This window comes from Equus quagga, chromosome 20, assembly GCF_021613505.1.
Source record: "Equus quagga isolate Etosha38 chromosome 20, UCLA_HA_Equagga_1.0, whole genome shotgun sequence".
NCBI lineage: Eukaryota > Metazoa > Chordata > Mammalia > Perissodactyla > Equidae > Equus > Equus quagga.
In genome coordinates, this window is record NC_060286.1 from 14,808,142 (window position 1) to 14,829,915 (window position 21,774).

The 21,774-nt window shown below is 45.6% G+C and overlaps 1 protein-coding gene across 2 annotated transcripts in view; it reads left to right on the forward strand.

The window, feature by feature from the left end:
• Nucleotides 1-21,774, forward strand: part of SUSD6 (sushi domain containing 6) — a 93,429-nt gene that overhangs the window by 66,710 nt on the left and 4,945 nt on the right. For both annotated transcript variants that reach the window (XM_046647437.1, XM_046647438.1), the window contains exons 3-5: nucleotides 15,386-15,583; nucleotides 16,605-16,743; nucleotides 20,304-20,731. In XM_046647437.1, the coding sequence (XP_046503393.1) occupies nucleotides 15,386-15,583; nucleotides 16,605-16,743; nucleotides 20,304-20,731 (765 nt within the window). The remainder of the gene's footprint in view (nucleotides 1-15,385; nucleotides 15,584-16,604; nucleotides 16,744-20,303; nucleotides 20,732-21,774) is intronic.

Genomic DNA, 21,774 nt, shown 5'->3' on the forward strand with positions numbered 1-21,774 from the left:
GTTCTTTCTTCTCCTTTTCATGAAAGCTGTGAGGCCTCAGACACTGTTCTGGATTGCTGATAGATAAACTGCTAAGACCATTCTGAGTGATCACTTTGTTACAGTTAAGTAACAGGATGGTCCCTAAAACAGGGCTTGACCGTCATTGGCTCTGCCCACATTTGCAGAAGGCCCAGTGGTCTTTGTGTTTGTTTTTCTCTGTCCCTCTGAGAGGTGAGGCTAGCTGGGAAGATGTAGAGGATGGATTGGGGGAGAAAGCATCAGGCCCAGAGTTCAGAATCAGTTGCTCTGCAACTTCTGTACCATTTTGGGGCACGTGGTTTCCTCTGGTTTTGCAGAAGGCCTGTGAGTATAATTGAACTAGCCCCAGAGGACATTCCCCACTTTGACAGAGTATACGAGGCACATTGGTTCAGTTTCCCGTAGGCCAAGTTGCTCTCTGTTGGGGAAGGAACTGTTGTTCTGTTACTCCACTGCAAGGTCTGGCTGGAGGCATCTGCAAAGACTCTAAGGACCCCTGATTGCATGTGTGACAAGCCTTTTCCATCAATAAGGCGTAAAGGCTGGGGAAACCCACGATGAGCTGTCATCCTGAGTAACAGGCCTCTGGCAGGTGCTGACTAGCTTCAGTTGGTAAAGTGCAAACCTCTGAGCCCTGGATGCAGTCCTGCCTTCTTCATAAAATGCTGGTGTGTGTTTGTTGCTGAGTGCCAAAGATCCTTGGTCCTGGACACATTCCTCATTTGTATCTGGGCCTGCCTAAGAATATATTTTCTTTGGGTTCACCAAAATGATTCTGGGCCTTTGGGGCCAGGGGAGTGAGGGGCAGGGAATTCAAATTTGATGCCTTATGAAGTGGTTCTGAAGCAATGCTGAGCAGTCAGCTTTTAAACATTTGTCTTAGGAACAATCTGTACTCTGGTACATTGTAAATCGACACCCCAGTCACCTTTCTGTAATGAATTTGGACTTTTGTGGAGAAGTTGAGAAAGAACCTCTTGAGCAGTTGTGAGGTATGGCTGCCTGCCAGCCTACAGTGCACTCCGAGCAGCGTCACCAGCTCCATCTGTGCGGTCGTGCATGCTGGCGCAGTAACTTGAATTTTTTGGCCTTTATTTTGTAGGGATGGGTTGAAAATGGAAAAATGACATTGCTGGGGCCGGCTCCGTGGCCGAGTGGTTAAGTTCCCGCACTCCGCTGCGGCGGACCAGGGTTCGGATCCTGGGCGCGGACACGGCACTGCTCGTCAGACCACGTTGAGGCAGCGTCCCACATCCCACAACTAGAAGGACCTGCAACTAAGATATACAACTATGTATTGGGGTGGGGGCGGGGGCGGGGGGCGGGCTTGGGAAATAAAGCAGAAAAAAAAAAATTGGCAACAGTTGTTAGCCCAGGTGCCAATCCTTTAAAAATAAAGGAAGATTGGCAACAGTTGTTAGCCTAGGTGCCAATCTTTAAAAAAAGAAAAGAAAAATGACATTGCTGATGGTAGTTATAAAAGGGGTAGGTCTTCTAAAGTTGATATAATTGAGGAAATTATTGTGAAATTGAGCATGCCAGAACTGGGGAATCATTAGTGTCAGTTGAATACTTGCTGACTGTAAGTCAATAGCGCTGCTCAGTTGTGAAGACAAAAAAACAGAGTTAAAGAATAATATGTAAAATGCCCAAATTATATTGTCCAAGATTGGATCTAAAAGGCAGAGTATAATTAGACATTTTATGGTCTTGTTTGGCTTTCTGACAACAGGACTTCCTTATAATATGTAAACCTATTGTTTGACCTTGGAGGGCATTTTCAGAGACGTGGAGTGACTACCTATAACCAGATTCTGGTGTGACTAAGACTTATGTAAAAACAAAGCCCACTTTGTAAGTGTGCAAGACCCTTCCAGAGCTGTGAGAGTCTGTCCTGCGGAATACATTCCATATGGACCTACTCTCTTCATGTATTAATGACTTTCCGCATGCATTGTACTCATTTATATGCTAATTTCTGTCATCTTTCTTCCATTTAGACACGTTTAACCTGTGATTTTAAGTTATCAGGTGGGCTTCTGTTTAAAAGTGTAGGCTGCTCAAACATTACTAGCCTTCTCTAACTTGTAAAGCCCTAAGTTTGGGGAGATAAGAGAAAACCACCAAAACATAAACCAGCTTCTAGACTGTGAACTTTTTCATATTCTTCACAGTCTCATTCCCTAACTTTGTGGATATAGAGTTGTTGTATGTGTGTGCTTTAAGCAGCTAAGTTTTTAAGGAAAAATAACCAACATCCCACACCACAGTACCATTATAATAGAAAGAGAAAAATATCTTTAATTATAGCAGTGTTGCAGGCTTCTCCCATGCCTGGCTGGCCACGGCATCGAGTTGACAAGCATACAGTGTCTTTCATGCTTGCCATTACAACATGTTAATTAAGAGAATTCAGCTGTGGCACCAGCTGGGGATGTCTGGCTTTGTGGAAGATTGCAATTAGATGCTTTATTTTCTATTTTCTTTTTCCCCTTTCAACTTTGGTGGAATGCCTTTGAGTAGGGGCTTTTAGTCTCATCAGTCTAAATACTTTAATGTGCCTAATTATGTAATCATACACTTATACTCCTCTGTGTACACACACATCGTTTTATGGATTTTTATTCCCTTTTCTAGTACATGAAACATCTAGCCTGCTTTTTGGTTGGTATGGTGGAGCCAGACTCCTCTTTGCATTGGGCAGGAGGAAGAGGAGGACCAGAGGCAGTTCATGATTTTCGTGATTATAATCTGCCCCTCTGCCACCTCTCCTTGACCTTATGAGCAAGTCCTTTATCTTTCAAATAATTAGCATCTCAGTAGTTTCCTCGCAAAGTCAAGGTAATTTAAATAAAATTGGACTTTATAACACTTTATCTTTCCATTAATTTGCAAGTACAGTCTTTCAAAGTGTGTAGTGTTATTTTCCCCAGTCCTCCGCTACAGGCAGGCAGAGGGCATGAGCCTGGACGTGAGAGCTCATGCATGAAGGCACAATGCAACCCATTGATTTCTAGCATTCAGCTTGTGCATGGAGGTCCTGTGACCCCAGCTGTTAGAATCAGGACCTAGGAGCATCTGCTTTCTGAGATCCAGTCCTCCAGGCATAGGCCATCTGCTGCCATGTGAGAGAACCCTGGGAAAGAAATTGACCACAAGATATCTTTGTATTCCTTTTCTCTGCTTCAGTTCTTTTCTGACCCCCCTCATCGAGGCAAACTTAGGAATCATGATGAATCTGCACTGGAAAACTCACATGGTTTTCCACCTGTCCTTCTCTTGTCCCCACTCTACCACACCAGCACACACCCAGCTCCATTGAAAAATAGTTTCCAGAGTAGGCAGGCAGATTTATATGGCTGGCTCCTTCAGCTGGATTATTACTATAAAACAGACTTTCATTTTATTGTTACTAACATGACTTTGCATTTTAGGACTGAAAGGGTCCTTAAAATCTCATTTTATGGAAGAGGAACCCGAGATTTTTCATTCCTTGGCCTTCTTATTCTGGGCCCTCCCCATTCTGGCGCCAGCCTGATTTTCTAAGTTTCCAGCTATCGCTATCTACTGTTAAACCTGGAATCACTTGCTGCTTTCCAAATGCATACTATCTCTTCTTACTTCTTTGCCTTTGCTCCGCCCCCATCTCCCCTCACGTCTTCTTCCCACCTTCCTTTATCCCAGCCACAATCCCATAGTCACAATCCTTTATTCCATAGTCACAGTCCCACTTTCTCTAAAGTTGGAGTTCTAATACCATTTCTTCCATCCTTTCTGATCTCTTCCTCCTTGGATTAATCCTTCTTCAGAACCTCCTGTTGTAGGCCATATTGATTTCTAACGTGTGTCTATTATGGTTACTTATTGAACAGTAAGCTCCCAGAGAATAGGGTCTATAATATCTTTTTCATCTTTCCACCCTCCTTCCCCCATTATCTGCGACAGTGCTTTGGTACTTAATAAACACTTGTTGAAAGAATGAATGGATAAATGTAATCCTTATATGAACTCTGGGAAATTCCTATTAGGAAAGTGAAATCCAGAGAGAATAAGAATCAACACTGGTAAATGCTTTTTACTTTCTTCTGGGTGAAAATTATCAAACGCATTCTTTGAAGACAAACAGTTAAAGGGTATCTTCTGTTCACCTTTGTGGCATTTGGACATAGTTATCTACTAACACACAGAATGGGTGAGGCTTCAGTAGGCAGCATCTTCTGACCAGGAATCTCATACTGGTCAGTTGAGGTGAATTGCCAGAGTCAAGGGTCCAAAGACCAAGAGAGGCCAGAGGAGGCGACAGGAGCGTGGCCTCAGTGTGACAGATGAAGCATAGTTGAGACTACCCTGACTCTGACCTGGTCTAGGCCCACACTTCACTAATCTGTTTTGAGGTTGCTCTGTTTAATGATCAAGGAATCCCAACAACATGCTGGAGCCAGGCTGATAAATGCGCAGGCTGACATCAAAGGGGAGGCAAGTCTCAGATGTGTAGGAAAGCACCTTGAGGGCCAGGTGCCCTGCTTTGGACCTCACAGTGGGTTTGAGTGGATTCCTGTTGTTTTTAAAGTTCTTTACAGAGGTTTAAGTATGGCTTCCTCAGAAAAAAAGCATGTGGGAAGGATCCGTAGGAGGTGAGAGGCTTTCTCTCTGTCTTCCTTTCTGCCTGGGAGGAGGAAAGGGATCTGCTAGGAATACTCTGGCATGCAACCCCTTGATTGACCTCCATGGGCCCATCTGGTCTAGAACTTTAGAAAGGCCCAAATGTTGAAAGTAGGGAAGAACAAAAAAAACTTGGATGAGTTTGAGTCCTCACTGTCCTTGATCAGCTCAGGGTAATAAGTTCCCTTCTAGGAGGTGCAAAGGAAACGAGGAAGGCGTGACAAGCTGTTTTTCCTGTGGTGGCCACGGGAGACAGGGTGGTTTAAGATGAAAAGTTTCAAAAAGAGAATCCCATCCCCCACAAGATGGAGGAGGAAGAACATCCAGATTAGTGAGTTTTGTAACTTTTGACTCTATCTACCCATGCTCATTTGTCACAGTGTTCCTTATACTTGTTGGTTCAGAGATGATAAAGGCAGACTTGTTGCCTTGGCAGCTTCATCCGTGCCCTCCCCCCCCAAAAAAAAACCCCTAAACCTTTTCTTTTCCGTAGTCTCTGTCTTGTGGTAGGTTAGGCCTGACACAAGCCCCCAGGGAATGTACAGGGCTCACTTCGTGGCATGCCTTAGACTTATGGTCTGGTACTTCCACCTTGTCTGTCATAAGGAGACCCAATCACATCTTTCTTTAGAAAAGACCATTCAGACCTTTACGCCTCAATTACTGGTGAATGTTTTTCAAAGAACTATGGTGTTTTGCTGGTTTTAGGCCATCACCTCAGCCTTCTCAGGTTTCTGCCACTGTCTGAGTTTACCAAGTATTTCCTTTCATTCTTTGCAGTTGTGTAGGCCTCTGTGAGTAGCAGTAGCCTGTTGAGCACCTGGGAGAAGCAAAATGCCGCCTGACTCACTGGCGGTACTGACAGAGGCTGTTTATTTTGGGCTTTGTCAGAGATGCTCCAGTGACCATGTATGTTCTGGGCAGCTGGGCAGAAAAGCAGCCCTCTGTCTAATTCTAGGCTGCATCCCCATTCTGCGTTTAATGACAACCTTCCTTTCACATATCCTTCTTGTAAGACTTGCGTTCTTAGCCGAAAATGCCTCCATACCTTCTCCCACTTGCAGCTTTGGTGTCTGTGATCCTTAAATAGCTCCATTGTTAGTAGTGCTCAGAGATTAGTGCAGGAAACTGTCTTGCCTTTTTCCCCCATTTCTCTGGAAAGATTTGGGCCCACTTGAGATATGAGCCGAGTCCTCTGGGCACAAGTAAACTCACCAGTCCACATTCTTCTCCAAACAGGAATTGCTGTAACTCTTGTCAGAAGTACCCCACCCCCATGTTATACTTCTGTAGGTCTTGGGGTAAATTTTTCCAGTGGCATCTGTAATCGAGGAGCTTCCCTACAATAGAGAGAACAGCAAACCAGCGTTTGCATCCGGACTCTTAATACTTCGTAGCCCTGTAACCTCAGGCCGTTACTAAATTTTGCCAAGCTTCAGTTTCTTCATCTGAGCAAACTGAGTATTATAATACCACCTTCCTCATAGAGTGGGAGAATTAAACAGGATGACAACTTTTTTTTTCCCTGCTTTTTCTCCCCAAATCCCCCCAGTACACAGTTGTGTATTTTAGTTGTGGGTCCTTCTAGTTGTGGCCTCTGTGAGCAGTGCCTCAACTGTGGCCTGATGAGTAGTGTCATGTCCGCGCCCAAGATCCGAACTGGCGAAACCCTGGGCTGCCGAAGCAGAGCGCGCGACCGTAACCACTCCGCCATGGGGCCGGCCCCAGGCTGACTCGTTTAAGGTGCCAAGTCTAAGTGCCTGTTGATACATGTTCTTTTCCTCATTTCTACCTTGTTGAGCGACAGAGATCATTCAATTTATGTTGTTTAAATTTGTGTTTCTGGAAGGCCTGCTGTGTGTGCTTGGCACTGGACTCATCATTAGGAGTTACCATTAGATCAATGAGTTGAAATGAAACCACAACTCTCACCTTTGTACTCAAGAGTCCAACCTTGCTTTAAACTCCAAGCCAGACTCCTAAGTTAATTATCACCCGCTCATCAGTTACCCTTCTGAGGTTGGACAGTGCCTTAAGCAGCTGCCTGGGGCCTTCCTCCAGAGGACTAGACTCCATGCTCTTGGGGAATTTTGAGGGGAGACCAAACACATGTGCAGCTTAGTTAGATGATAGGGTGAAGGCGTTGAGACCATGAAGTAGCAATTGCTGCTGAGGAAGAAATAATCATCTGCTTTCTCTTAACCCTTTAATTACCACTCTCAAGGGGAACACAGTAACATTTATTAATGTACATGGAATGGTCTGGTTCCCTGGCTCTGCTGTCATCCCATCACCCTGGGATTAGGGATGGGGGACAACTGTGGGCTCTGCTCTGTAGGTCACTGCACTGGGTGGGAGGCTGTAGACACTGAGTGGCCCAGGCCTGGAGCAGTAGGGTGAAAGAGAGTGGTCCTCATGCCCATCCTTCTTTTAGCAGTCATAACAGTGGGTGGGGAAGTGGAGGGCACAGCCTCAGCTGGCATCCTGTTCCCTCGGGTCCCTGAGCTGCGAGAACAAGAGGAAGTGAAAGGGTAACAGGCCATGGAGGCCATTTGTCAGTCAAGAGCAGCTCAGGCTGTTCTGCTGAGAAGGAAGTGGGGAAAGGGGCTGGTGTATTACTGAGCTGGAGCAAGGGGAAAGCAGAGAAAGATGCCCCAAGGTGCTCATCCTGCTCTCTTCTCTGCCTGTCCTCTCTCAGATACCTAGAAATTTCTGAAACAATCCTTTCTGTTTTCTTTGCCAAAGCCTTTGCCCTAACTCATTCTAAAAACCAGAGGTAAGGGTTTAGTTTGCTATGTGAAAATAAATATTAAAAAATCTATCAGTGCCTGATATGTGCCAGGCATGATGCAAGATTCTTTCAGGTACACAGTTTTATCAGTCCTCTCAAACTTCATGGAGGTGAGTTTGGCTGTTAAGGAGTAAGGCTCCGAAGAGTTCAGGCAGTTGACAAGTCTGCAGAGTGGGCCTCTGAGTCAAACCCAGATTCATCTGTCTGATCTCCAAGACCATGCTCTGACCCCTTCTGGCCCTGTTCCTGGTAGGTAGGGAGTATATTTTCACAGTTACATACCAATTTAGAGAACATGAAATGTACCATATGGAGGGATTCTCTTTGCTCTAGTCTGTTCTCAACTCATCTCAAATCAGAAACCATGTGGCCCTTTGTAGTTAAAACAAGACAGTGTCTTGAAATGGCGGGGGTGGGGGGGGGGGGTGGTTTTTGCAAGTCAAGTCAGCTTTCTACTAAGCATCTACTATCTGCCAGATTCTATGCTAAGAGCTAGGGATATAAAAATGAGCAGAACAGATGCTTGCCCCACTGTTTGGGTGGGTGGGTGGGGTTAGTGGAAAGATAGGGAAAAGACTGACCTGTGAGAAAATAATTGCAGAAACTACATTACAGTGGTCACTTGATAGAGAGGACTGAAGGTGTTAGGGAACAGAGGAGGAACAATAAAGCTACTGTTGATTAAACACTTAGTATGTGACAGACCCCAATACCAGATACTTTACCTGCATAGTTGTGATTAATCTGTACAGGATTGCTGTAAAATCCCCATTTTACAGTGAGGGAACTGAGGAATAGGAAGATCTGCCCAACCCCCCACAGTGGGTAACTGTCAGAGCAGTACACAACCTCAGGGCTCTCATTCTAGGCCCATGCTGGTAAGCTCCACCCTGTGCTACTTCATTCTCCCTGGCAGTTTTCTTTAGGACGGACGGTTTCCTGGAGCAGGTGACCTTGGAACTGAATCTTGAAAGATGGGTGGGGTTCCAGCTGACCTGTTTCCAGGTCAGGGTTTCCAGGCAGAGGAGAGAAACAGTACTTGTTTTAGAATGACTAAGGGCTTTGGTGTCTGCTTCCAGGTGACAAGAGTTTTCATGTTTGTGGCAGGGTGCAACAAAAAAAATGTTCCTCCTTCTTGTTTGCTCTGAAGCTGCTGGCTGGCATTTCTCCCCTTCTGTGAGGTGGGGCGGAGGAGGGACCCAGACCTAAAACAAGATGGACAGGCTCTGAAGCCAGACCCACTTGTGAGTTGCCAATCTCCTGGAGCAGGGCTTGGGCTAGACCTCTCTTAGGAACATGGCGGTCAGGGCCTGAGAAGAGTGGTAGGGGCAGTCTAAGGCATGGATGGTTTCTCCCTCTCTTGTCTATCCACCCTTCTCCCCTCCCCCAACCCCTCACCCCCAACAGCTCCAGGGCCACACCCTAGGAAAGGCCTGAGCTACCGCAGGCTGGCCCTGCCCCAGTATGTGGGAAGTTCTCATGAGAAAAGGGATCCTGGCTAGACAATAGGCTTCCTGTCTGCCTGCTGGGAAGGTTTGTCTTAGAGGAGAGGAAGGTTGCAAATGGCATGAGAAATCGTCTCTTCCCTCTCACTGCAGCCTGTTTTAGACTTCTGACTACTTGAGTAGGGGGTCAGGAAGGGGGAAAGCCGTGGACAGAAGCAGCCCTTTGGGTATCTGGAATAATTGAACTCTTCCTGCCTGTTTCCCTGCTCCCACCACATGCTTGAGGCAGGAGTCTGCCCTCACTGATGCAGGAACTTCTGCACAGACTGGATGCTTTGCCTTAAGTTAGGCTCCCACAGCTGTGCTCAATTCAAAACCATGGTGGCTGTAGGACTTTTATGGAGGAACCTCGGGTAGGTGGTGAGGCCAGCCACCCACTCAACTTCAGACAGATCTGCAAATGTCAGAAGAGATCATTTGGTTCAGTGCCTTCATGTACTGAAACTGAGGCATAGAGAGACCACTGTTCACACGCAATGCCCAGATTGTCTCTGGGCTCCCTTCTCTCTGGCTCCTTTCCAGGATGTGGGTACGGGAGGAGAAACTAGACTTGGAGACCCTCTTTTACTGCCCTGTGCCATGGAGTGGGAAGCCAGCCTTCCTGATTCAAATCCTGACTGCCCCTTACCCTGCTGGGTGACCTTGAGCAAGTTTCTTAACTTCTTTCACTCAATTTGCTACTCTGTGTAATGTTATAATATGTTCCTTACAGGGTTTTTGTGAAGCTTAAATGAGTTACACATGTAAAATGCTTAGACCCGTGCATGGCATATAGTAGATGGTCAATAAATATGAGCTGTTATTACTGAGATCTTTAAAGGAGGCCTCAGAAGAAACCTTGTGACTGTAGTCGGATATGATCCCCATCTTTTTGCATCTGTCTGGAATGCCTAGTCCCAACTTTCTTGGGAGGTTTTCTTGAGGAGAATCCCCTCTCCTTTGAACCAGGCTGTTCACTCTGTAGTATGACTTTTCCTTTCACATACAGAGCGGCTAGATGTTCCGAAAGCTCTAGGGCTTAGCATATCCAGGGGTGAGTCATGGAATGGAAGCTGGCGCTCTGCCCTCCTCACTAGGCCTGGATTAGCTTAGTAGTCAAGCCTACTGCTTAGGAGCCAGAGAGCGTGCCTGTAGAATGAACTGCAAATTTACAAATGTGTGATTTGGGGCAAAGTACCCAACTCAGCTAAGCCTCATTATTGTTATCTGTAAAATGGGAAAGAGCTCAGAAGAGTGCCTGACACATATAATACGCTGTCTGCAGTAATTATTATTTCCTTGTCTTATATCCTCCCCCAAAATCTGCATATTTGAACACATTTTTTTCTCTGTTTTCACCTTGTTTTTTCTATGGCTCTCTCTGCTCCAAATAAACCATTGAGGGCTAGAAGTAGAGATTAGACCGTCATAAATCAAGAAAGGTTTTGGGAACAAGCACATAAACAGTGCTGCTTTTTTTTTTTTTTAAGATTTTATTTTTTTTCCTTTTTCTCCCCAAAGCCCCCCGATACATAGTTGTATATTCTTCGTTGTGGGTCCTTCTAGTTGTGGCATGTGGGATGCTGCCTCAGCGTGGTTTGATGAGCAGTGCCACGTCTGCGCCCAGGATTACGAACCAACGAAACACTGGGCCGCCTGCAGCTGAGCGTGATAACTTAACCACTCGGCCACGGGGCCAGCCCCTAAACAGTGCTTTTTAAAACAACCTGAAGGGACTCTCAGTGCTAGCTTCTTCCCACACCTGCTGTTTATCCTTCTATCTCATGCCCTGTGGTATGGTTCTGAACCCTTCCCACTGTCCTCAGATCCCCAGACTCATCCTCTGACTCTCAGACATAGACTTCTCCACTGAGCATCTGTACCCTCTAATACAATGGCCACTAGCCCCATGTGACTGTTGAGAACTTGAAATCTGGTTAGTCTGACTTGGGATGTGCTGTTAAGTGTGAAGACTTACTGTGAAAAAAAGAATATAGAATATCTCAATAAATGTTTATATTGATTACATGTTGAGATGTAATCAATAATGTGTTTTGCATATATTAGGTTAAATAAAATATTAAAATTATTTTCACATATTCCTTTTACTTTTTTTAACCTCTGTGGCCACATTATATTTCTGTTGGACAGTGCTGTGCTAAATATGTGATTTCCATCCATCCTTTCCTTCCCTCATTTTTTTTTTTTTTTGAGGAAGATTAGCCCTGAGCTAACTACTGCCAAACCTCCTCTTTTTGCTGAGGAAGACTGGCTTTGAGCTAACATCCATGCCTATCTTCCTCTAGTTTATATGTGGGACGCCTACCACAACATGGCTTTTGCCAAGTGGTACCATGTCAGCACCCGGAATCTGAACCAGTGAACCCCGGGCCGTCAAGAAGCAGAATGTGGGAACTTAACCGCTGCACCACCGGGCCAGCCCCCTCCTTCTGTTTTTGCTCCCATTTCGCTTCTTTGCCCCAGGCTCTCACCTTCCTCTGGTTTCCTACAGTGCTCAGGTGAATAGGACATCTCTGCCCAGGACACCCCAGGCAAATAGAAAAACTCACCTTTGAACACTTGCTTCTTTGATTGACATTAGAGTTGGCTGTGTGCATGTCTGTGTCCTTTTCTAGACTGCAAGTTTTTTGAGGGCATAGTCCTGTCACGTTTACTTTTATGGCCCTCCTAGGGCATCTTGTGTGAAGAGGCACGCTCTAATTGTTTGATAGAATTACCACCAAATCAGGACATCTACAGTACTGCCTCCGTGGTGTCCCTGATGAATAGAACTGCTGTGTTGGTGTGCTGAGTTTGAGGGAACCTCTTTCTTCTCCCCTGAATTCCCAGGAAAGCTTTTTTCTGGCTGTCCTTTCTTTCACCACCTTTATTAAACACCTGTTTCTCTGTGCCCAGTTGTGTTCTAAATGCTGCTGGTTTTAGTCTGAATCTACATTATTTCAAACCTGTGAGTGAACACTGACACAGTTTCCTAAGCCCTCTGTCACTGTGTTTGGGAGTGTAGTGTTTTATTGATAACTGACCTCAGCCAGAAACCTCTTTTGTTGTCTTTTTAAAATGCACTTGGTTTTTAAATGTGTTTCCTGTCTTCAAGCTGATTTTCACACTCCCTACACCGTGTTTTGAAGGGGTTCAATTAAGTATTTGTTCAGCTTGTTATACTGAACACTCTGACCCTGGGCCTTTCCTGGAGCCTGTTTTGATTTGCTTGTTAGTGAATTTTATTTAAAAAGTCTGTTTTGTTTCTAATTTGCTTCTTCCTCCTGAAAGCCTGGTGCCCAAAACAACAAAAGCAAAACGCATTTAGAAGGGCTGATTGAGGGTTCTTACGCTTCTGCTGAGGTTTTAGGCTGCGGTGACTCTCAGGAGGAAGTCTCAGCCAGATCATTCTGCTTCTCTTCCGTCCACACCCTCACCAGCTGGTTGGATGGTCTTTCACTGAGTGACTGCCGTGTGCCAGGCGCTCTGCTGGACACCCCGAAAAATTACCTTGCTGCTTCCTATGCTCACTGGAGGCCTAAGTGGCTGTGAGAGATAATGGAAAGCAGAGAAGGAAGCTAAGGAGAATTGACTTTTTTTTTTCTGTAAAATTTCTATCTTCTGCCTTTCTCCTTCTCTTTTTAAAATCATGCAGCTTTGCCAAATCAGATGAGTTCATTGTCTTTTTGGGGTTGAGAGCAGAGCTTGAAACTCCCTCTGTGGACCTCGGGTTGCCAGAGAGCGAGCCCGATGCACAGATTAAGTCAGCCTCTTGCCCAGAACAGTGGCTTCCGGAAGCTGTTGGATGATTTATTTGCGCCTCCTGATGCTCTTCCCTTTTTTTGTTATCCCCAGGCCTCACTGAGAGGGTCCACTCAAACACCTGTCCTTTGCCAAGACTCTCTCACTCTGCTCTTTGACTGGGCAAGAGGGCCATTTTTTTCCCTTGTATTCTTGGCGTCTTAAAATGACCTTGCTTTTTAAAATTTTATTTTATTTTATTTTATTTATTTATTTTTTTTTTTAAAAGATTTTATTATTTCCTTTTTCTCCCCAAAGCCCCCCGGTACATAGTTGTATATTCTTCGTTGTGGGTTCTTCTAGTTGTGGCATGTGGGACGCTGCCTCAGCGTGGTCTGATGAGCAGTGCCATGTCCGCGCCCAGGATTCGAACCAACAAAACACTGGGCTGCCTGCAGCGCAGCGCACAGACTTAACCACTCGGCCACGGGGCCAGCCCCTTTATTTTTTTATTTTTTTTACTTTTCTGTCTAAGTCCTCCTTATTTCCTTCCTTGGACCTGGGGCAGCCTCTTTGCCATGCTGAACCTGATATACTCTAACTAGTTTCCTTTGTATGATCTTCATAGATAAACATAAAAGAACTTTGTACAGTTCATTTTACCATACTACGCTGTACTGTTAACATACTCTCAAGGTTCTCTCCACCTCTGTCGGTCTTATATCCAATTCTGCTCCTCTTGCAATTCTGCCTTTCTCAAAACCCTTCAGGTCTCCCCTTTTCCTTTGAATGCAGTATAAACACCGCCTGTTTCATTCAAGGCCAGCTACAAGATGGTTTCATTGCTCTTCACATTATTATTTGGCGAGGGGGAGGCAAATTTTTTTTATTACATTATGCAACCCAGTTAACCTGGTCTACTTGATGTTCTCTGGGCTTAACCTGCATTTTCCTACTTCAGTGCATTTACTGCAAACTACCACCTCCTTTCCTGATGAAATAAAGCCCTGTTTGAAATGCTTCCTCCAGGAGCCTTTCCTGGCCTGCCCCCACAAGACTTGTTCTTCCCGTTTTGAGTTCCCTCTCTTACGGCACTAATCACAGTCCTAGACTTGTATTAGAGTAAGTTTGTCTATAGAATATCTTTGGAAGAATACAGAAGAAACCAGTGCAGTGCCTTGGAGGGAGGAACTGAGTGACTAGGAGACAGGAGAAGGGCTTACTTTTCCCTATAAACCCTTCTTACTTTTGGAGTTTTACACCATGTGTGTATATATATCCTATGATTTTTTTTTCGGTAAAAGTATTATTTACATCACAAAGACCCAATCAATAAAACATTAGAAGAAGATATTGGAGAGATGTTTATAACCTCAGAGTAGGGAAAGTGCCCTTAAACAAGACACAAAACCCAGAAGCCATAAAGAAAATGACTTTTAAAATATGTGTGTACTTATTTGTCATATACCTATTTGGCTACAAGTTCTTGAAGTGCTTATCATTTTTTAGAGCATAGCACAATGATCCCTACACAGTAATCAGTCAGTATTAGTTGAACTGAAATGAAACTGAACTGCAAGTCACTTCTTTGTAGACCTCACTTTTTTCACTTATAAAATGAGGGCTATGTGATCTCCAGGGTCCCGCTCAAAGATTCTATGCAGATGTGGGCTTTCTGGGCAGAAATACGCAGCAAGGCAGGAGTGGCTTTAGAATCAGCACCTCTTCCCCTGAGACCCATTCCCAGCCCATTGGACCTGTGAGTGGGTGCTGCTTGCTTTCAGGAGCTGCCGTGGGGTGCTCAGCATTAATTATGTCGAGGAAATGAACCGATTAGACACAGTCCAAGGAGAGCCAGGGGGATCTGTGGCAGGCTTGCTGCCGCAAACAAAAGAGGGAAAGTGTGAAGGGTAAAGCAGTTCACTGAGGTTTCTTTGGAAATCTGGCTAGCCAGCTCTTTGAACTGCTTGGCTAAAGTTTCAAGAGGCACCAGAGGGAGTGTGGTGCGTATGTGTCCCTCTGTTCAAGACTTTGGGCGAAGTGGTGGTGTGGGAAGAGTCTGGCGAAGACATGTCCTTAGAGGGGACTGAGGGGGCTTATTTGGGCTCCTGTACTCGTGTCAGAGAAGCTGCCCAGACCTCTCCTCTGGGTCCCTGTGGCACCTACCCCAGCTTTGTTTTGTTAACAGCTCTTTAAAAATGGAGTCTTTTCTCCCCTTCTCAGTAATAAGCAGCTTGAGAGCAGGAAGCCATCATCTCTCTTTCAACTTGGTATCCACCCCCCAGCCTGGCTGGCAGTCAGCTTGCTTAATAGCAGTTTGTAGGTTGAAGGGAAGTGGTGAGAGGCTGTAAGGGCACCTCTGCATGAGAGAGTGGTGGGCGGTCCTGTGAATGGGAGAGCCCCTTATCTTGGACAGCCAGAGACTGCAGGTTTGTTAGAGGAAGTGAGAAAAAGAAACAGTTCTTATTCTCCTACTGATGCCCTTGTGATAGTCAGGCTAGGGGCAGGGTGTTTGTCAGCAAAATCAGATGTCCTTTGGAAACTTTTATCTTCCTTGCTTTCGTAGGGCTTTTGGAAAGTTGCGGTTCGTGGGCCGTCCTGCCAGTGTGTCTTCTCTCCCAACCCAGCCTTCCAAACAGTGATCCCTTAGTGCCCCTCCTATTTTACTCTCTCTCTGTCTTTGCAGTGTGTTCCCTGCCCCCGGAACCAGAGAATGGTGGCTACATCTGTCACCCCCGGCCCTGCAGAGACCCCTTGAACGCAGGCAGTGTCATCGAGTACCTGTGTGCTGAAGGCTACATGTTGAAGGGTGATTACAAATACCTGACGTGTAAGAATGGAGAATGGAAACCAGCCATGGAGATTAGCTGTCATCTCAACGAGGGTCAGTTTGGCAGATGAGAAAGGGGTGCTGCTGGGGTTCTGCTTTCCTTGAATTCACAGGAAGTCGTGCCAGCTTCCTCTGGGGCACCCTGTGCTCTGGGTCAGTGTAGCCCCCGTGATGCCCTGCAGCCTCCCTTCCTTTGGGATTTTGTGTCTTTGTGAGAGACCTTTGGGGTTGCTGGTGCATGTCCCACCGCATTTCAGCTGAGCCACTGAGGGGCTCAGTCTCTTTACTGAGGCATCTATTCTGCCATGTAAAGTCCCTTTGATGCTCAGGATCTCGTTTGCCTAGCCAAGTGCTGGTAACCTTTGACCGTGTTTGCTAACACATGAGCACAATGCTAACACCTTCTGTAGTGTCTCTTTTATATTATTTTTCCTTGACTGGAAATGGACTGTTTTGTTATGAAGCTACAGTCCAGCTGGACAGAGGATCCCTCCCACTCCTGCCTCCTCCTGTTGTGCATGACAGGAAAATCCAACTGCCTGCAGGAAAGTGTGTGTCATATAGTCATCTTTGGGCTTTATACTGAGGCTTCAAGACCGTGACACCCCAGAGACAGGTGGCAACCGGCCTGAGATTTACAACTAAAGCTACAGGCTTGGAACAGTGGGTTATTACAGCCCAGTTCTTATAAATTTTCTGCCATGTGGGGAAAAACAGGGTTGAGACTTAAGATGGTGGAATGATGTGTCCATTTAAATGGTTGGTGTCTACCAACCTGCTATTGAGGACAGGATCAGAAGTGGTTTATAAAGGTAACCTGATCTCTAGAGGTAAGTGAGTTTATGTTAGATGGTCCTCAAAGGTCCGAAGTGAAGGGAACTTTAGACTCAGGGACAGGATAGGGAAATGGCCCCTTTGCTTGTGTGTAAAAGCTGCTCTGCTCTGTTAACTCCTAGAATGGCCCTGGCCATGGCATGTGTCTCTGCCTGGTGCCATGCAGGGGGCCTTTGTTAAGATCAGCTGTAGAGGCTCACATCTGGGTACAAAAATTTCTGATGATGGTTTGTTTCTGTAGATAAAGATGCCCACACGTCACTCGGTGTCCCCACGCTCTCCATAGTGGCTTCCACTGCCAGCTCTGTGGCGCTCATTCTCCTCCTTGTGGTGCTGTTTGTGCTGCTGCAACCAAAGCTGAAGTCTTTCCATCACAGTAGGTGAGTCCCGGGGATGGTGAGAGGCAGGAGTCACTATGGGGGCCTGGCCTTTGGCTGTCAGAGGGGTGCTGATGGTGCCTCTGCTGGTCTGTGTGTGCTCAGGGAAAGAGGAGGACCTTGCCGTGTGTTAAACTTCTGGATAGGCCTGGCACTCCGCTTGTTGCTTTGCATACATTCTCTTAATCCTCACAGGAACGTTGCAGATAAGGAAACTGAGGCTCAGAGAGGTTAAGTCATTCACTCAAGGTCATCCCTCTAGATGATGACAGAGCCGAGGTTCAAACCCAAATCTGTCCAACTCCAGAGCCTTGTCATTTCCCCTACATCAGTGGTTCTCAAAGTGTGGTTCTAGCAGCGTCAGAATCACCTGGGAACTTATTAGGAATACAAATTTTCAGGCCCCATCCCAGACCAACAGAATGAGAAACTCTGGGGCTGAAGCCGGCAACATGATTTCACAGGCCTTCCAGCTGACTCTGAATAAGGCTCATGTTTGCGAGTCACTGCCTTTGTCCCCCCGGTTCCCAGTCCTGGCTGCACATAGAGGCACCTGTGGGGAGTTAAAAGCAAATACCAATACCTGGGCCTCAATTCCCAGACAGTCTGGTTTGTTTGGTTTGTGGTAGGAGCCTGGCGTTAGAGTTTTTTGAAAAGCTCCCCAGGTGGTTCTAATGTGCAGTGAGGATTGGCAACCAGTGTGCTGCACCATCCTAGAAGCAGAGGAAGTGGTTTTCCTGCCCGCCTTTGTCACTTTCCTTTTTCCAGTTGAGTGCATTAGCCACAGATCATCCCAGACTGGGTGGGTAAGGCTGAGGAGACAGGTGGCAAAGGGTGGGGCGCTGACCCTGAGTGGATCCCTTAGCATGGACTTCTCTCCCAGGCTGTCGTGGCCTCCACAGTTGCTTGGCTTGTCCTGGCAGTTCCTCCTTCCCTTTTAGGAGGAGAGTTTATATTCTTTCACAGCCCTTCATCAGTCACTATTCTCACTCACAGGCACGAAGGAACACACTAAAGTGCATTAAATACAATGGTCCTGGTTTGGAATTTACCAGGCTAAGTTTAACCTCTGTGTACTGCATGTAATTTCTCTTTTTATTTTGTTTTGTTTGAGGGAGGGGGTAGCAGCTATTTTTAAAGGTTGTTAGACAATTAGTAAAATAAAGAGGATTTGGAGACAACTGTTTACTTGAAAGAATCAGCTTTTCCATATAAAGTCAAGCTGATCTGTTGGTCATTTCATGCAACTTAGGGAGTTTTTTCCCCCTTGTAGTTAACTAGTAAGTGTGTTAAAAGTAACTGGCTGATTTTGCCTGACTTGAGTGGGAGGGAGATTTGGTTTTCATCATAGACCTTGTTTAAATTCTGTACTATGGGGGCCGGCCCCGTGGCCAAGTGGTTAAGTTCGTGTGCTCTGCTTCGGCGGCCCAGGGTTTCACTGCTTTGGATCCTGGGCGCGGACATGCCACCGCTCATCGGGCCATGTTGAGGCGGCATCCCACATGCCACAACTAGAAGGACGCACAACTAAGAATATACAGCTATGTACCAGGGGGCTTTGGGGAGAAAAAGGAAAAAAATAAAATCAAAAAGAAAAATTGTACTATGTAAATGTATTACTTTTTAAACAAAAAAATTTTTGAATACCAAAAATTAAACACATGCCAGCATGCTCACTGCCTTGGACGCCAGCTTGCCATCGTTTCCCTTCCTTCCAAAAACCTCTGAGCACTTTTATGAGTGCCACCTTGTGTATGCCATTTGAATTGAGTAGCACAGATTTTATCTGCAAGTACAGATGAGGAAACTGAGAACCAGTAATAACAGTCTAGCAGTAATAATATGGTCCAGCTGTAGACCTTATGTGTCTCATGTGATGCACTGAGGGTGACGCAGCGTCACAAATGATGTTGTGGTATTCTAGGCAAAATGTAGTGTTCTGGGAAAAAATTGATCTGAATCTAATCCCGAGGAAACAATTAGACAAGTCCAGGTTATGGGACCTTTTGGGAGACAGCTGGCCTGGACTCTACAAAAAAATGTCATGAAGGGAAACTATAGTGGATTGTTCTAGATTAAAGGAAATGAAAGAGAAAGAACAACTAAATGCAGTGTATGATCTGTAATTGGATCCTGGAGGAAATCAAACATGACAGCAGCCGAAATGGATATATTTTTGAGTAGTTGGGAAAATTTGTATTACAGTATTAGACCAATGTTAAATTTCCAGGATGTCATAATGTTGTAGTTATATTGGAGAGGAGGTTCTTGGGAGGTGTGTGTTAAATGATATCTTATTAGCAAGAAATAACTTACTTTCAAAATGGTTCAGAAAAGTGTGTGTGTATTACAAAAGTGATCCCAAAAAAGGTATTTGCATGAATAAATCTCACAAACATAATGTTGAGTAAAAAGCCAAACACACATATACATACACACATTTATTGTACATTCCATTCATATAAAGATCCAAAATATGCAAAACTAAACTGTGTTGTTGAAGGATTTGTATTTAGGCAGTCAAACTATGAAAATAAAAAGCAAAGGAATGATTTTCATGAAAGCTAGGATTGTGGTTACTTTCAGTGGTGAGGAAATAGGAAGTGATAGGCACAGGTACAAGGACTGTCTGCCAGTGGTGTTCTTTTTTCCCTCCTTCTCCCCAAAGCCCCCAGTACATAGCTGTATATTCTAGTTGTAGGTCCCTCTAGTTCTGCTATGTGGGACGCTGCCCCAGCATGGCTTGATGAGCAGTGCCATGTCTGTGCCCAGGATCTGAACCCATGAAACCCTGGGCCGCCAAAGTGGAGCACGTGAACTTAACCACTCAGCCACAGGGCCGGCCCCAGCAGTGTTCTATTTCTTGACCTAGGCAGGGTTATACACCTGTGTTATCTTTGGGATAAATCAGTGAGCATACATTTTTCTATGTGTTTTTTCTAATACTTATGTTATAATTCATATATAATTCTTACAAAGTTAAAAAATAAAAGGCAAGCAAAGTAGCTGAATCAAAACAAGAACATTTTTCAGATTTCAAGTCCAGAGTCCCATTTCAAGACCACAGTGCTTCTTTTCCCTCTCCTGTTTTTTTAAACAACTTTATAGAAATGTAATTCACATACTGTACATTGTACCCATTTAAAGTGTACAGGCAATGGTATATTCACAAATATGAACAACCATCATTCTCTCACTTTCTTACTCTAGCTATGCTGAATGGATGGCTTTATTTCAGGTCACCAGCTTCCTAGTTTTTTTGCCCGGGTCTAAGGGCTAGATGCCTTTGTACCCAGTCTCTGGACGCAGGTGGAAATTGATTCACATCCTGCTTCGTCCCTTACCAGCTGTGGGACTGGGCAAGTTACTTAGCTTCTCTGAGCCTTATCTTCCTTCTTGCACCTGCAAAGGCTCAAAGGAGGATTCAGTGGGATGAAATGTATAAAGCACTTAGTGCTGTGCCTGGCTCATAGCAAGTGCCCAAAAATGGCTGGTGGTCTTGGTATTATGGTATTTATTTGTGTATTTTAATTCTTCCTTTGTCTTTTCTTCCTCCGTTGCAGGCGTGACCAGGGGGTATCTGGGGACCAGGTCTCCATCATGGTGGATGGGGTCCAGGTTGCATTACCATCATATGAAGAGGCTGTGTATGGCAGTTCTGGTCACTGTGTGCCGCCTGCTGACCCCAGAGTGCAGATTGTGCTGTCAGAAGGGTCTGGGCCCAGTGGGAGGAACGGGCCAAGGGAGCAGCAGCTGCAGGACCAGGGAGCTGGCTCCTCTGCAGGTGGAGAGGAGGAGGCCCCGGGCCAGTCTGGACTGTGTGAAGCCTGGGGCTCTCGGGGCTCAGAGACTGTGATGGTGCATCAGGCAACCACCTCTTCCTGGGTGGCCGGTTCAGGGAACAGTCGACTGGCACACAAAGAAGCCCCAGACTCAGAGAACAGTGACATACAAAGCCTTTTATCCCTAACGTCGGAGGACTACACAGATGGTAGGTAGTCTGCACTGATCCTGAATTATTAGCTGCTCAGGGTCCTTGTTGAGAGTGAGGAAGGAATGTGAGCCTCTCTAATAATTGGTGTATTTGGGGGCAAAGAAAGATAATACTAGGGGATTAGCCTACAAAGTAGGATTTCACCCTCAGAGCTCCAGGTCAGGCTTTGGGCTCTGTATCAGGAGACTTTTCATTGTTGTCTGTGAATTTTTATGGTTTGGAGTCTCTGAGACTATTTGTGGCCACAGGGCTGTGCTAAATCAAAGGGGAGACCGCTGGTTGGAGGTGGGAGTGGAGTCTCTCCTTTTGTTGTAATTTTTATGTTCCTGCAAGGACAGAAATGACAAGGAGGTGTGGGGTCATATTACAGAGAAAACATGCCTGTCTCTGTTCCAGAGCATTCCGCTGCTTCATTTTAAATAGGAGTATGTCAGGTCCTCTGCTAGTTGGTTTTCTTGCACTGTCTCAGTTAAACCTCACAGTGATCCTGAGAAGTAGATATCATCACCATTTCCATTTTACAGATGAGGAGACTGAGGCTCAGAGAGGGTGAGTCACTTGCCCATTGGTAAGTGGCTGAGCTGGGATTTGAAGCCGGATGTGTCTGGCTCCAAAGCCTGTATTTATAACCCCACAGTGCTATGCTGCCTCCCAGATGACTCCAGGTTCTTTGTGGCAAACCAGCCATACAATGAAATTGCCACGTCCTGACCCCTCTGGTTTTGCCAGAGCCTAGAGTGTTGAACCTTGGGATTGACTCTGTCACTTTAAAAAAATGTCTTTATATGAAATCCCAATGCGGGTCAGGATGCAGACTAAACCTAGACGCTTCCCTTTGACACTGAGGACTTCTGCATTTACCAAGCCCCCGTAAAAGAGCCTTTGCGAAAATTTGATGCCTCCTGGGGGTCCTGGGCACAGCTACTGTCTAAGTTGAGAATATCTGAAATCAAAGAAGTTGGAATTCTTGAATGCAGGTCATGGTTAGGAGTTTCCTGATTCTCGACAACATGGCTTCTTTTTTCTTGGTAAGATGTAGA